This window comes from Protomyctophum parallelum, assembly GCF_964188405.1.
Source record: "Protomyctophum parallelum genome assembly, chromosome: 7".
Taxonomy (NCBI): domain Eukaryota; kingdom Metazoa; phylum Chordata; class Actinopteri; order Myctophiformes; family Myctophidae; genus Protomyctophum; species Protomyctophum parallelum.
In genome coordinates this window covers 21,702,135-21,719,424 of record NC_139705.1, presented here as the reverse complement: position 1 = coordinate 21,719,424, position 17,290 = coordinate 21,702,135, and the positions used below count along the sequence as shown (strand labels likewise).

The 17,290-nt window shown below is 39.8% G+C and overlaps 1 protein-coding gene across 1 annotated transcript; it reads left to right on the top strand.

Annotated features, from left to right (window-relative positions):
* Nucleotides 1-233: 233 nt before the first annotated feature.
* Nucleotides 234-16,950, top strand: slc26a10 (solute carrier family 26 member 10). The gene is made up of 18 exons (XM_083768740.1): nucleotides 234-684; nucleotides 1,321-1,431; nucleotides 2,800-2,957; nucleotides 3,629-3,793; nucleotides 4,259-4,411; nucleotides 5,866-5,948; nucleotides 6,046-6,193; nucleotides 6,470-6,583; nucleotides 6,957-7,034; nucleotides 7,647-7,742; nucleotides 9,010-9,116; nucleotides 9,983-10,052; nucleotides 12,271-12,453; nucleotides 12,807-12,861; nucleotides 13,171-13,259; nucleotides 13,380-13,434; nucleotides 13,663-13,769; nucleotides 14,457-16,950. Exons 1-18 carry the CDS (start codon nucleotides 417-419, stop codon nucleotides 14,493-14,495), a joined length of 2,079 nt encoding a protein of 692 aa, XP_083624866.1. The 5' UTR covers nucleotides 234-416; the 3' UTR covers nucleotides 14,496-16,950.
* Nucleotides 16,951-17,290: the final 340 nt, after the last annotated feature.

Below are 17,290 nucleotides of genomic sequence, written 5' to 3'. Positions count from 1 at the left end.
GATGAGAGAGAGGGGGGGGGGACTCACTGTATGAGTGACCACACTTTTTCTGCTGTTTCTTTTCTGCAGTAAAAACAAAAAACGTATAGCAGTAGGACCCAGAGGATTAATTTGTCCTCAATCCATCACAAAAAAAGAAGGAAGAGCACACCTTTATGGGGGCTTTGCCAAAACAGGGATCTAAAAAATCCTCCCCAAAGCGGTTCAACACAATAACAAAAAGGTTCAAGCTTTGAGCCATGTCATTGGCCGAGGAGCGTCTGACAGGAAAATCCAATGGCTCTTGATGCCAGGATATAAATGGAATGCAATAGACACAACGTCTATAATCCAACTGAATCTGCGAGGTCACTCACCCGGGACAGGCATAGGAAAGGTAAAGCACTCATCTGTGCGGTGTGTGGTTGTGGGACAGGATGAGTGCCTCTGTGGCCGTCTACAGGAATATCTACACGGAGGACAGCTTCAAGCAGGCATATGGCAGCGAGGAGAAGCCCAGCGGCGAGGGCGTGCGGCTCCGGGAGAGGCTGGCCGCCAGCTGCAGGTGCTCCAGACGCGCCTGCCTCCACCTGTTGAAGGAGAGGGTGCCCATCTTCAAATGGCTGCCGGGATACAGACTGAAGAAGTGGATTTTAGGGGATACGATAGCGGGGCTGACCGTTGGGATTCTGCACATTCCACAAGGCAAGTAGATAAATAATTACATATAGGCTATCAGGAGGAGGAGGACAGAACCCCCCCAGAAACTTTATTATTTAGGCTAGATGTTACTTTCTACTGTTGGTTGAATTAGGCTGCCTATTTATTTTGTCTATGGTTTGATGACTATAGTCATAATTATGTCTTATTTCTGAACATTTAAAGGTAGGGTATAGTTCATGTATAGTTCATTTAACAAGTTTTTCGTTAAAGGTTATAGCTCTAGAGTGTTTTTTTAGTAACATCTCTCCAGCTCTTTTATAAATAGAAAATATATTTTCAGGTGGATTGCCAGTTTCAGCCAATCACGAGAGAGTACCCATGTACAGTATCGGCTTCAATTTTATAGCGTTCCAGTTCAAAATATAGAGCTATTTAACATATTATGTTTGAACAAAACTATCACTTATACGGTTATACCCTACCTATCTTTAAAAACGAGATAAATATTTTAAATAAATAAATACATTTTTGTAAGTAAATACATGATAAAATAACATAAAAAGTAATTCTGTTTTAATTGAATAAGACATGTTTCAGTGTAATATTTTATACGAGTCAGCAGTTTCATTTTTCCATCAGAGTTTCATGCACAAATCTTCACGTCTTTCCCCACGACAGGCATGGCCTTCGCTCTGCTCACATCAGTGGCACCAATATTTGGACTGTACACCTCCTTCATCCCCGTGGTGCTGTACATGCTGTTTGGCACGGGTCGCCATGTCTCCACTGGTAAGAAGTCTGAACTACTGTACTACACCACACCCTAACACTGTAATAGTGGTTCTCAAACCTTATCCGGTCAAGGACCCTGACATTAATATTCCATGTAATTCATCTGAAAATGTTTTTGAAAATATATATATTTTAAAAAAGATTCAAAATTCTTCAAAGATGTGCAAGATTATTATTTATTTAATTGCAGATCTACAAGCTCATAACACGTTTGTTGTGAGCTTATATTAGGTTAAAGTGGCTAAACTGATTTAGTAAGGAATAAGGAAATAAGGACTTTAGCTTGGGACCCCCTGGAACCCCCTCCACCCCACTTTGTGAACCACTGAATTATGGATGAAAACAAAGCTCCTTGACTTTTATGTCCTTCACTCATGCAAGAGGCAGGGGAGATGTATAGCGTGTATGAGCTCCAGGCAGTACTACTCGTCAAATTCACTATACAGTACAATCCTACCTGATCTCCTGGATCTGACATTCCCAACCACTGCACATTAGTTCTATTGTATTAATGTATTGTTGCTGACGGGCAGAAACCTCTTAACTCCATATTTTAATGTTTTTTCGTAAATGATCATACTACAGCGTCACACAAAAGCATCAAACTCTGAACGCTGCAACGTGAAGCCGTCAGCTGCGACACACAAACTGATTATAGATGTTCATAAACTAAAGCTTGCAGCTGGCAATTAATATGACTGAGTCACTCTTGTTTTTTGTTTTTTTTTTATCTCTCAAGGTTTTTATTTTATTTTTTATTTTATTGGGATCAAAATGTTGGTGTTTAGCCAATTATTTGGGGGTTCCATTTTCAATATGCTCACGAGCTACCAGTGGGGCTCCTGCTGGTATTTTATGACTTGTAGCTACTGTAAATGCTTTTCACATGTTTACCCTTTCACATGCTCTCTGAGGGCAGACCTCATGTAAGTACATATTCTGTTAACCGACTATACAATCTGAATGAGTTCATGTCCATCACTTGTGAAACACAGCAGTCTCAAAATTCCACAATAAAAAAATTAATATCATGGTACATGTTTAAAATATATAGCATAGAATTTATTTTGTTTTACCTGCTAAAAATAATTTGTCCTCGGTTGTCAACACATTCAAACTTTTGCAGTATTCTTGTCTTTGATCAACAACCTCACAACTCGTTGCGACGCAACACGTTGTGAGCTTGTTGATCTGCTATTTTCAGTGAGAGCTTTCCCCACAATAACAGAAAACAGAAAATACCCTAGCATAGAGCCCCAAGGAACAACCATATAGGTTTAACTAGTGGTTTAAGATCAAACACAGATTTTTGTCCATAATGTTTATATAGAGGGTTTTCTATATGTCTCTTGTTGTGTGTGTCAGGTACATTTGCAGTGGTGAGTCTGATGACAGGCACCGTGGTGGAGCAGCTTGTTCCCAGTCCTCTGGAGCTGAACTCCAGCAGTCCTGAGGGGGCGGACTTTGAGGCCCAGAGGATCGGGGTGGCCTCGGCTGTTGCACTCCTCTCAGGTATCATGATGGTAAGTCAACGAGAAAAGTGTGTCTGTCTTCTACACCGGTGCTTCCCAATACAACGACCAATGGTTCCCAAACTTTAAAATGTCAAGGACCCAGACCCCCTTAACTATGACAGTGTACTAATGGAAGTTACAGACCTGTAAATGGTCAATTTATATATCTTAGAAATACTAAAGTGTATCCGTCCTATACTCAGTTTGTGTCAACATTTTGTTTGATCCCAAATTCCTCTACACCAGTGGTTTTCAACCCTTTTCATATCAAGGCCCATTATTAATTGAGTATTTGAGCCACCATTTGATGACATTTAGCCTCTCAGATCCAAAACTAACAATTCCATTCTGTATTGATGTTGGTACCATTAGGACAGATAACAGGCAAACGTTGAATTGTGTAGACTTCTTTTAAATTAAGCAATGCAGATATGTCACAATAATTTAGCTTTTGAGAGCGTCAATTTTACAGTAATTTTACACTCTCAAGAGTTAAAGATCTATAAAGGCCCATTTGGTTAGCAACTCTCAACTCATCATTTTACTGGGGACCACCTAGAACCCCCTCTAGGCCCACTGGTGGTCCCCGGACCCCTGCTTGAAAACCACTGCTCTACACCTTACATCTGATTCCATAAAGTAACAGGATCAATAACTGGTCATTGTTGTTTCCCCTGTAGCTCTGCATGTTTGGTCTTCAGCTGGGCTTCCTCTCCACCTACCTGTCGGAGCCCATCGTCAAGGCCTTCACCAGCGCCGCAGCGTTCCACGTCACCGTCTCACAGCTGCAGAGCATGCTGGGACTGCGAGTCCCCCGTCACACAGGGACCTTTTCCCTCTTCAAAGTCAGCACTAGAACACTTTACCATTATCATTTTGATGATTATTCTGGGTTATAGGTACTTAAATATTTGAATCCTTGGGTGGGTGGGTATTTTTCTTGTAGCATTTGAGTTGAACGATATCTTCAATGTCAGTATTAAACCTACTGTCAATACTGTGCTGATAAAATAAGGTTGAAGATGTTCTTTATTGTTAGTCCTGTGTAATAATAATATAATTAACATAATAATACATATATATTCAACAAGGGGAAAAAAAGGAATAATCAAGAGGGAGAAGAGTTTGACCATTGTCCTAGCACTTGAAGTTGGTGCAGTGTGCAAGGTGTTTTAGTCCAAGGTTATAAATGTGTCTGGTTCAATTCCAGTTTTGTTTATTTAATCTCCTTCCCCCTTTCTGGCCTCGGTTCATTCACAAAGTGCTTTTATTATCCAGTCATCTTAAAGCGGTGTGCCACTGTGTTCCAGACTCTAGCATCTGTGATGGAGAACCTTCCTCACACCAACACAGCCGAGCTGCTCATCTCCATGGTGTGTTTGCTCGTCCTGGTGCCAGTCAAGGAGATCAACACACGCTGTCGGCAACGCCTGCGCACGCCCATCCCTGTGGAGATCATCACGGTCAGTCGGTCCACGCGTGACCTTTAGGTTTTTGTTGCTGTAGTGTCGCATAGCCATACGATCCCAGATCTCCAACTACTACTGATGTAACTGGGGGATACGTTCAATATTTGGGTTTGAACTATAGGGGGGCAATAACAAGGATTACAAGTGGTATAATAATAGCGTACAATATGTGGTTACACATCTGTGAGAACTCAATGTCTAAGTTATACAATATAAACAACTAAATATGCAAGACAAGTATGTATTTTCCTAGACACTATATGATTTATTTACTCATTTTGCAGCATACTGTAGCCAATTGGCATGCGAGTCATGTCAATGTCAATCATGTAATGTTGCAAAACTGTTCATTACAAAGCATGAATGAAATGAAAAATATAAATTAGTATAAATCAGTATAATGGGGGGCATGTAAAATTGCCTATGACAGCCCCTGTACCCTGAAGTCATTTGCATTGGCTCTGCATTACAGTTTGTGGACAGAAATTGTTTCCACCAGCCAGTTTTAGGACCTACATTCGAGTTGGAGGTTATCAGATGTATCAGTAGGCGGAGGACTCTGACTGTCTGGCTACAACAGACTGTTGTAACTGCATCAAAGGGAAATCCTAAATAGCATGGTACAGACAGTACAAACACACTCAGAGTGAAATCTTGGTACAGACAGTACAAACACACTCAGAGTGAAATCTTTCACGTCGAGCACAAACCTTCTATGTCCAATATGTTCTTGTATGTTCAATGAAAACGAATGCCTGACTTCGTCATACAAGAGTGTCGCACAAAAGTAGTGAAAATAGCTGATCTACAAGCTCCCAACGCCTCGCAGGTGCTGATCTGCAAGCTCACAATGCCTTGCGGGTGCTGTAGGCGTTGTGAGCTTTTAGATATAGCTATTTTGACTACTTTAAATAATTTTGAAAATAGTAATAACAAAATCACACTCGTGTGAAGTGAGGGGCTCTCTTATCATCATACATCATCACATTCCGTGCTCAGCCAATCAAATCATCACATTCCGTGCTCAGCCAATCAAATCATCACATTCCGTGGTACACACAGACACACAAAGCTGGCTGCCCCTCAAAAGGAACGGTTTTGGACCCATAGTGGTACAGTACAGTACAGTACAGTACAGTACAGTACAGTACAGTACAGTACAGTACAGTACAGTACAGTACAGTACAGTACAGTACAGTACAGTACAGTACAGTACACGTACTGTACGCCCATTTGAGAAGCACTGCGCTACCATATATTGTTTAAAATAATAAATATTAATAATATTAATTTCATATATTTCATATTAAATTAAAATAGGTTCCGGATTACGGCTTTACATTAACATTGTGTGTTAAGGCCGATGCATACTCCACTTTTAGAGACTATTGACCTTCTATTGTGTGAGGTGAGCGGTGACACGATGCATTCCCTCATTTGTTTTGCAGGTGATTATAGCCACAGGAGTAACCTACGCATCCTCTCTGGACTCTACTTATGGCGTTCAGATAGTTGGCCATATCCCTGCTGGGTAAGTCCTGGTTAGATTTGGCTCATTTCAAAAGACAAGAGGACAAGCCCACATGGCTCCCTGGTGACTGACTTCGCTGTACGTGTCATTTCGTCAGGTTCCCACGTCCGCGGATGCCTGCCGTGCATACCTTCCCCGACATCGCTGGAGACACGGTAGCCATAACGTTCGTCGGTTACGCCGTGTCCGTGTCGTTGGCAATGATCTACGCTGACAAGCATGGATATTCTATTAATCCCAACCAGGTATGATCGTTGAAACAATGCAAATTTGTGCTGTTCAATCTGGGAAAGCATCTGTCATTTAACATTGGCTATTGGCTAAAAAAGCTCAATTTGTGAAGTGTCCTATTTGACATTTTTCATCATAGTTTAAGTTGATGAAATCAACACTGCATACTTCATCATACGACGGTCTCCTAGGCCGAAAGAAAATCTTCTAGCTCACAATGTGTTGCGAGTTTGTAGATCGGCTATTTTCTGGCTATAATTCAGGCTTCATTGGTTGGTTGTGATTTGTAGGAGCTGCTGGCCCATGGCATCTCCAACACTGTGTCCTCCCTCTTCACCTGCTTCCCAAGCTCAGCCACCCTGGCCACCACCAACATCCTGGAGAGCGCTGGAGGATACACACAGGTGCTGCTGTGCTAATTATCTCAAATGACTTCTGCATATGAACACAACAGTCCAGTTTCTCCTCATGTCAACAGCTGCCTATGAAACATAAACTGGAGGACTTGGTCTTGCATTCATCATTACGTTGTGAAAACCAAACATATTCTCAAAGGAGTAGTTCACCTATGTTCACCCAAAAATGGCTTATTTTCTAGCAATTACATACCCCTTGAAATTGTTAGGTTTTTGTCACATTCCTAAGCCAATAATTTGATGACCGGCAGAGTCTCCGGTAGGAGTCGACTCAAAGTCGATAATCGTAAGAGACTCAGGAGACTCAGTAGGAGAAAGTGTGCGTGAAAATTTTAAATATTAAATTTGTTCTGTTCTCCAGCTCTCCGGCCTGTTCACCAGCTTGGTGGTTCTGATTGTCCTGTTGCTGATTGGACCGCTGTTCTACTTCTTACCCAAGGTGTGTGTGTGTGTGTGTGTGTGTGTGTGTGTGTGTGTGTGTGTGTGTGTGTGTGTGTGTGTGTGTGTGTGTGTGCCGTGTGTGTGCACGTGTGACATTGTATGACCTCCCTCCTCGCTTGCCTTGTACCACCCTTGTGCATGTGTAGTGCTCTAGACTAGTCTAATTAGCCCTGCAAGACCCACCGTTGCAACATTACAACCATTTATATTTTAATGAATTAATATATATTTTTTCTGTTCTTTTTTCACCTAAACATCATCATTGATGTTCATTGTTTAACAATATGTTTTGGACTAACCTTTCACCTTTAACCCTAAAAAAAGTTAATGTAAGTAAATGCCTGTAATATATATATATTTTTTGTGATCATTAGAATGTCTAGAACATGCTTTATTTATTATTGTGAAAGATATCCCCCAAATGTAAATTATTAATTTATTATTATTATTTTTAAGAATTATTATAAATGCGCATAACATTTGCAAAAAAAGTACTAGTAGTACAAAGTAGTAGTAAGGTTGAAATATATCCGGGCTTTGAAAGGCTAAAGAAGAGAGAGAATCCATGACCCACTCATGTCTGTCCATCTTCTCTCCATGTCTTCCCCAGGCAGTGCTGGCATGCATCAATGTGACCAGCCTCAGGCAGATGTTCCTACAGTTCCGGGACCTACCTGACCTGTGGAGAATCAGCAAGATAGACTTCGTAAGTGATTCATACATCAAAGAACTGTTGAGAAACCAGAATCAGCTAAATAGACTTTATAAGGCCTTTACAGGGTCGGGAGCGCAGTACGCAGTACAAAGTCACAAATTTACATCCGGAATTTTCACGGCTGAAGATCCACCATGGACAGCTCTGCTGGATTCCGACTTATGGAGGTTTGAAAATCCTGCTCGTAATCGAGGTAAACTGAGATTTAACGTCCTATAGCTGGTGGTGTTGCATAGCAACCGGATCAATGTTAAAAGCTGCCGTGTCGTGGGGCTCAACCATTATATACACAGTAGTATACGTTGGAGTCTGTATATGGACCTAGCAAATAATGTCCTCTAGCTGGGGGTTACGTATATATACGGACTTGACAGAAAAATAATTTATCAATTCACATCAAATCTAACTTTATTTATAAAGCACATTTAAAACAGCCCAAGTTGATCAAAGGTAAACGAAAAAAACAAGAATCAACGTGTGATATGCAGGTACACCATGTGCACCTGCACCTGCGCACATAATATACAAAAATAGTGTGGGCCATAGCCGCAAAGGCCCAGTCACCCCTGCTCTTTTTGCTGGATGGACAAGCATCAACTTATCCGCAGACCTCAGAGCCCTGGTTGGGGTGTAAGAGATGTACAGCGAAACTAGTCCATGATTTAAAAAACAAATACAAGCAGTTAAGCCACCTTTATACTTGGTTGCATATCGTGTGTCTTGTATAGTGAATATTCCAGATCTATAAGGTTTGTGTGCTGAGACACTGCGTTGTTGTGACGCGACTGCTATTTTCGGTGCGAGACAACGGCGCGCGACTAAGTATAAATCAAGCATTAGTGTGCGTCAATATGTAATCATCAACATCCCCATCAGATGGACCGGGAATGTTGGCCTTTGTTGCATGTCACCCCCTCTCTCTGCCCCTGATTTCCTGTCTCTCTTCACATTCCTGGCTCAGTAAAGCTATAATGGCAAAGAAAAAAGAAAAAAAATGAGTACAGTTAATGCTGTGATCATGGACTTGATTTTATTTATGGACTGGTTCATAAACAGCTTTATTTTGTCGATAAAGCATAATTAAGAGACTAATTCAGGCAGACACTGGAGTTGTGCTGCTAAACGAGTTGTGGCTGTATGAACATGTATTCTTTTCTATAGGTGGTCTGGGTGGTTACGTGGCTGTATGAACATGTCTTTCTATAGGTGGTCTGGGTGGTTACGTGGCTGTATGAAGTATGAACATGTCTTTCTATAGGTGGTCTGGGTGGTTACGTGGCTGTCTGTGGTGGTCCTCAACGTAGACCTTGGCCTTGCCATCGGCGTGGTCTTCTCTATGATGACAGTCATCTGCAGAACACAGAGGTACGTGTCAAATTGCCAGTGGTGGAAAAAGTCTTACTTACTTTTTTAAATCCAGACTGCAATATAGAAGTACTCTGTTATAAGTAAAAGTCTGGAATTCAAAATGTACTTGCGTAAAAGGTATGGGTATCAAAATGTACTTAAGTACCAAAAGTAGAAAGTCCTCAGAATGTCCTGTTTCAAAGTTTTCAAATGATGATTTGAAAATAACAGATCTGAGCTTGTAGATCAGCTATTTTCAAATGGCTGAAATGTATATAGGGCTGAAGTGGTTACTGTATGTAATTATAATACAAATCTACAAATGAACCACTACTAAAACATTTCTAATAAATGTAGTGGAGTAAAAGTACAATATTTGAATCTAAGATGTAGTGGAGTAGAAGTATTTTCTAATAAATGTAGTGGAGTAAAAGTACAATATTTGGATCTAAGATAGTAGTGGAGTAGTAGTGGAGTAGAAGTATTGGCATTTGAAAATATTAAAGTAAAGTACAAATACCAACAAATACAGTACAGTTAAGTAAATGTAGTTAGTTATATTCCACCACTGTAAATTGCTTGTTGATTAATGAGCAAACCAGCCAGTGCCCTCCTATGTGTTGCATATCTGAAAGTGTAAACAGCAAACGGGTGTAGTGTAACAATAATCGTGCTCATTATGGCCTGTTATAGGAATTATAAAACCCCGGAGACAGCTATATAAATATCACTTTGATTTATGTGTGCTTTGTTTCACTTGGTCACTATACTTCACATAATTCATTATAGCAAATATTTACTCATAACACAGAACTGTGTACGTCTGTGTTGGAGTATCTTTTATGCTATATATTCTACCACAACACTGCCCCATCTCCCCACAGGGCTGGTTGTTCAGTGCTTGGCCGAGCTAGCAACACAGAGATCTACAGACCCATGGAGAATCACAGCAAGGTTAGAGATCTTTGATATCGTTGCTGTTTGGCAGAAACCTCAGATCTTTTTTTTGTAAATTAGCACCCCATTTAAAATTGTAGATGTGCTGCTTTTGCTATTTTTTAATTAGAATCGTGAAAGGTAACAGTTTTTCCACCCGAATGGAATGATCCTCAGCATAACATGTTTTATGTTATGCAATGAGACTGATTTGACTGCCAATCTCTCAGTCGAATGATAAGTCAGTCAGTCGACTATAGGCAACATTTGTCCGATCAGATTTGACTATACATACTTAGTCTGGCAGGCCTACACCAGGGTATGAATTTGTCAATGGAAGAGTACTTACGACTGCAGATGTGCTAGTTATGTTGCATAAACATACTTTACAGATTTGTTCAAGTAGATTGCTTCTTTAAGACATATACTGCCCAGGCCGTAGCGTAACGGTCTGGGCACCGGACTGGTGATCCAGTCGCGGTGTGCCGCGGGTTCGACTCCCGAACCCGACACGGCCTTTACCGCATGTCATCCCCCCATCTCTCTCCCGTTTCCTGTCAGCCTACTATCTGTCCCTTAAAAAATCAATAAAAGGCGTAAGCCGCAAAAAATATCTTAAAAAAAAAAAAGAAAAAAAAAGACATATACTGTAGTAACCAATACGGGCAGGCAAAAAAACCCAATGTATAGTATATATATTTTTTATTTTTATGATCAGTACTTTATTTTAGATTTTTTACAAACACATAAAACAGAAAACCTACAATACAAACACAAGCAACAACAGCATAGTACGTATTCATAGACAGACAAGATAGATAAGATAAACAAAAAAAATAAAAAATAAAGGAAAAATCTAATTAAAATGTGAAAATTGTTTACATTATTTACACGACCAAACGCAGCATCATCAACCGTATCATAATGTGTAGTAATACAATAAACAATCAAGAGGGCATTGCCTGACCATGGATCACACCAAGGGACCTGCAACATGACTGAGGAACACGTCCCACTTCAGATCATATTTATCCAACTGATTATTCATCTTAAAGGATAACCTCTCCAAAGCAGCCACAATACCGAGCTGAGTGAACCATACATGTAAAACCTCAGACTTCCATTCCTTAACAATGATCTTCCTGCCCACCATTAATGCTGTTTGAATCCAGTCAGCTAGAGGTGCAGGGAGGTGTTTTAGTGGCGATGGATCACCCAGAATAAAGAGAGACGGTGTATAAGGAATATCCTGGTTTGTGATTTGCATTATATTCTCATGAATAGCACACCATAGCGTCTGTACCCTAGGGCACTCCCACAATACATGAATAAGTGTAACCGAGGTCCTCATCACACCTCCAGCAAACCGGACTATCTCTGAGCTTAGCCTTGAACAATCTTCTCGGAGTCCAGTAGACTCTATTCATTATTTTAAATTGAACTAATCTGGTTCTAAGTTCACGGGACATCTTCTTTGAGTTCCGTAGAATCATCTTCCATTCACCGTCAGTAAAGGATTGATTTAAATCAACCTCCCAAACACTCTTTACGCTTGAGGGCTGACCTTGGTGTGCTATCATAATTGAATAATATGTTGACGCCTCATGCCCAGTTCCAAATATTGCTAACCCCGTTTTCAAAAGGTCAAACTCTGTCGGCATATTGGGGTGAGCTCTTACATTTGTCAATAGTAAATGCCGAATTTGAAGATATTTCCAGAAGTGATTACGTGGAAGACCATATTGATCAGCAAGCTCTGTGAAACTTTTAAATGTATCTCCCTCATACAAATCTTTCAGAGCCAGAATACCTCTTTCTACCCATAGATTCCAAATGAATGGTCTTCTATCAATAAGGAGTTTGGGATTCAGCCAAATACTGGAAGATGGGTTAAGGTATAAGCTAAATTTGAAAAAAAGCAACATTCTCTTCCACACCCAACGTAAGTGGAGAAAAATGGGATGGTCACTAACAACCTCAGGTAGTTGAGCAGTGGTAAAATATACCAAAGGTAGGCTATCAGAGAAGTGGTTCTCTATCTGAGACCACGGCGGGGCTCGTTCAGGAGGGAGAGACCAGTGAGCTAGATGTCTCAGGCTGAAAGCATAATGGTAGAGCAGAATATTTGGGATTATAGTATATCATTTTGAGAAAAAATATTTGAATGGACTGATCAAGGGCTGAGGAGTTATCAGTCTCTTTGTGAGCTGGTGGTGATCTTGTTGTCTCCACACAGTGCTATGAGGTGCCAGGCGTGACCATCGTGACGTACAACGGGCCCATCTACTACGGCAACCGCAGCTTCTTCAGGGAGGAGATCAGCAGGCTGCTGGACCTGACGCCCGAGAGGATACGCAGCCGAGAGAAGGCCAGGAAGGCCATGGAGAGGAGGGAGAGAGAGAGCTCCGTCAACACAGTGGTGAGCGAGGACACATAACCTTACCCAGTGGTGGAAAGTAACTGAGTACATTTACTTAAGAAGTGTGTTTAAGTACAATTTTGAGAATATTTGTCCAAATACCTTGAGTATTTCCAATTTCTAATACTTTCACTTGTACTCCACTACATCTCAGATCCAAATATTGTACTTTTACTCCACTGCATTTATTTGACAGCTGTAAATTTGAATTATTATTACAAAACACCTATTTACATTTCGTCCATTTGAAAATAGCAGATCTACAAGCTCACAATGCGTCGCAATGGCATTTTCTACAATGTTATTATATCAATCACCAGAGTTCTTATTTTCCTTATCCACTCTTTTTTCAGGAGAGAGGTGTTGCAAACACATCGTTCTCTTCCGAAAATGAATTCTTTAAATCCGGTGAGCATTGAATTTGTTATTTCTTTTTTTGCCCCCCAAAACATAATGTTTAAATACATACGGTACTGTTTCATGAATACCTACCATTGACTTCCCTTCCTTTAGTTCCTTATTAAATAATTCCCAAATGTATGTGATTTACTGTAAAATAACTAACTAATAAGTTGCCTTATTTTAAAGAAATCAAATTATTTTCCCATTCATGTTTTTCCAGCTCTGGTCTTAGTCTTAAAGTCATATGATGTTGAATTGCACCTTGTAAAAAAAAAGGCATTTTATATAATGATAATATGTCACCTTTCCATTCAGAAATGGCAGAGAATGACGTCCAGACAGTGTTAATCGATTGCAGCAGTGTGATATTTGTCGATGTTGCTGGAGCCAGACTTTTTATACAGGTGAGTTTGCTAAAAGTACAAGATGGTTTTCGTGTACAGGACAGGTCACGTTACAATTGCCCTGTGTTGTCCTAGGGGCTTAGACTTTGTTGTTCATCCTTTGCACTTGACTTGTTGCAGATTTGCATTGAATGCCAGAAAATGGGGCTCCGCATATACTTGTCAAACTGCAACGGTGAGGCTCAGTGTGTGTGTGTGTGTGTGTGTGTGTGTGTGTGACTGTGTGTGTGTGTGTGTGTGTGTGTGTGTGTGTGTGTGTGTGTGTGTGTGTGTGTGTGTGTGTGTGTGTGTGTGTGTGTGTGTGTGTGTGTGTGTGTGTGTCACGCACACACACATGGTTTAAGTGGTTATGGATGAATTATCATCTGGTGACTGTACTGATCAAATGTCTCTCGACCCTCAGAGGGCGTACTAAAGATCCTCACATCAAGCGGCCTGATGAACTACATGAACCCTCAACACATTTTTGTGACGGTCCATGATGCTGTGGTTCACATTCAACAACAAAACGTAGGAAACAGACCTACAAGTGTACCTCATGCTCAGTCCTGCTTCCAGTCAGTCTTGCATACAGTAGACGATCAGAGATCTCCATCAGACCATATACCTGGGGATATATCACCCATTTAGACCTAATGCTGCGTTCATACGGTCAGATGCAAAGATACAGTCTACCATTCATTTTCAATGGAAGCCAGCGACATGAAGATACAAAGATGCATCTGACTTTTGTAGCTACTGCAAAAGCTACAAAGCTACAAAACAAAAGTTGAGCTAGTTTCAACTTCAGCTACAAAGATGCAAAACTACAAATATGATGTGTAGCTTTGTATCTTTGAATGTTTTGCATCTTCCAGTGTGAATGCAGCATTAGGCCGTAAGGCAGTTTCTAAATCTTACGTTCCTCAAGTTTTATGAGAAATGTTGTCGGGTGGAAACCTCATTATGTCCAAAACTGTTACTTTTCAGGATTAGAAAATAGCAAAAGTAGCAGATCTCTAAGCTCAAAACGCTTTGCTTCATGCCACGTTTTGAACTTGTGTTTCTGCTACTTTTGAATAACCAACACAATAAAAATCTAAAATTGCGCAGATGCTTTCACCAGTTTTAATGGGCTAACAAGTTAACACATTTCAAATAACAATGCTGCAGATATAACTAAAGAAAATGATTATTCATGTTTTATCTACCATCCAGGAAAAACCTCCAGAAAACACCAGCACTGTTTGGGTGTGAGGCAGATGATCTCTCTGTGTGTGTGTGTATAGGGCAGCACTCACAGACCACCTTGACGGGTATCTGGGAATAAACTGGTCAAGAGCATTCAGGATGTCACCTGAATAATTAATAATTAACACTGTTTGGGTATTGACTGTTTTGGGTATTTGCAAAACATCTTCAATAGTTGCTCCGTTTATTGAAAATTTATATACTAAAATTGTCTCTTCATTGGCTTGCACCGCACGGTCTCAAAGTCACTTGTTCAGAATAGCACATAAACATACGCAACAGCAACGCTAAGTGTGCCGTTAAGTGACATTACACAAAACACAACCCAACACAGCTTTTTGGGCGGGTTTTTAAGACAAAAATCCAGATAATCCGGACCAGGATCATGTAAATTCTCTGTACTGTATACCAGTGTTCTAGAGCAGTGGTTCCCAAATCTTTTAGCTTGAGACCCAAAAGAGAAATTTGATGTCTCCCCGGGACCCAAACTAATGAAAATAGCCGATCTACAAGCTCACAACATCTTAGATCAGCTTTTCACTACTTACTTCTTAAAAGTATTTTTCCCCCTCTAATTAATGGATTGTGTTTTCATTAAAAAAATATATACAGTATATATATGCAATTTATATTAGATTTAGGGGGATTTTGTTACTCTTTTGAAATAATAATAATGAATAAAAAGCTAAATGTAGGAAACAAGAAATACAGGGGTATTCACTCGCGATCCATAAAAAATGGTCCGCTACCCACTGTTAGAACAGTGTTCTAGAGACTTTATAGCCTATTGTAGCACTATGTTATGAAATGGTTCTCTAGTTACAGTGTTACCATTATTTCATAGCAGTATCTCAGATATTATATTAAGTGCTTGTGTATTTTGGGTGCACTTAATTATTAATTCTATTTGCAAATCACTCGGACGTTCAGAGGATGATGAACTCTAGCTAGCATCCCTATTCTGGGGAGTGAACGTCTGACGCTATTTTTGTTGAAGAAATTTGGCCTAGAGGGACAAGAGGAGGGGATCAAACGATAGACTCCAGAGGGACCCCGTGAACTGGGTATAAGTGGGCAAAGCTGCTCCAATTTTAGCCATCCACACACTCTTTCTTCCTGTGACTTTGACTTATCCATCTAAAGTTCTTTATTGATTAGACACCTTGAAGGTGGACCCCACCTCCCTGTGGTTCCGGTGGGGTGGGTGGGTGGGTGCAGAGTAAAAACAGCTAGGTGTGCTGAGGTGACCACCTCACCGCTTGTCACAGTTCAGTGACAAGTAACTAAGTATAATTTACACAAGTACTGACTGTACTTAAGTCAATTTTGAGGTATTTTTTTTACCTCATGTGAGCATTTCCAATTGTCAATACTTTTACTCTGCTACATATCAGAGTTAAATATAATATTAAAAAGTTACTTTAGTTACTACAGTTACTACAGTTACTTGATTTTGATTATTATTACAAAACACACACTAACCACTTCTTCAGCCCTATATTCATTTGGGCCATTTGAAAATAGTCAATCTACAGGCTCACAATGCGTCGCAAAGATCTGCTATTTTCAAGATATTTGAAAGCTTGAAATACTTTTACTTTTGGTACTTTAAGTACATTGTGAGGCCAAAACTTTACATCTGGACTTTTACCTGTAACAGAGTATTTCTATATTGCAGTATTGATACTGTACTTTTACTCACTTTTTTTTTACCACTGGTGTCTGGATAGCTAAAATTGGAGCATGTACTGTAGGGGCTCTCAGAACAAACACACCTGACACAGCACTCTGCTTAATTTGCTGGAATCTATGGAAAGAGAAAAACATGATGTATATGAACGTGTGTGATAAATGTTTGTTTTTACTATATCATTATGTTGTACTTTTCACATATGCTGGAACATAGGCAAAATTGTATATTTATTTTAAGGTTTTCTTTTTGCCAACTTAATGCTCAAAACATGTGAAGGAAATGCACTGAAAACTTTCTCAATATAATTATGTATATTTATATAATCTGAAATATGTGTTTGATTATGGATGGATCTGTATAAATTCACATAGTGTGTGTGTGTGTGTGTGTGTGTGTGTGTGTGTGTGTGTGTGTGTGTGTGTGTGTGTGTGTGTGTGTGTGTGTGTGTGTGTGAGACGTGTGTGTGTGTGTGTGTGTGTGTGTGTGTGTGTGTGTGTGTGTGTGTGTGTGTGTGTTTCATCCCATTTAGAATGTATTCCAATGGAAGTATATATATATTATTATTTTTTATGAATTTTGTCAGCCACTGTATTTTTTGTTTTTATAATAAACGTGAAGAGTTTGTAAAATGTTCAACTCCGTACCATATTCCTGTTTATTATCTTCGCCATGGACCACCAGAGTAAAAAGCCCGGAGCGGAAATTATATTTTCAGTTTTCAGTTTCTCACCTCTGTATTTTAAAAACATAAAATACATTGTTATTGTATCTTTTTGTTTTATTCTCAAATTGACATTTTAAACATTTACACAGGTTTATACTGTGGAATAATAATAATAATACAAAAAGTAAGATGTAGTTTCTACTCTGCCTCTGGTGGCTTGCCCACCCTCAGAACAAATTACATACACGTTTGAAGGACCATGATAAAGACTTTTAATGTTTTGTAAAACCAGCATGTCATGAAACCTTTAATACTAGTTCAAGTTAAAGGTCACTGAATTAGTTGAGAGCCATGTCTTCCATAGACATGTGTCTTACCGTATTCATATTGCAATACCGCCCTCTACTGTTTAGAAGTGTTGAGGCCAGTATAATGCTGTGTGCT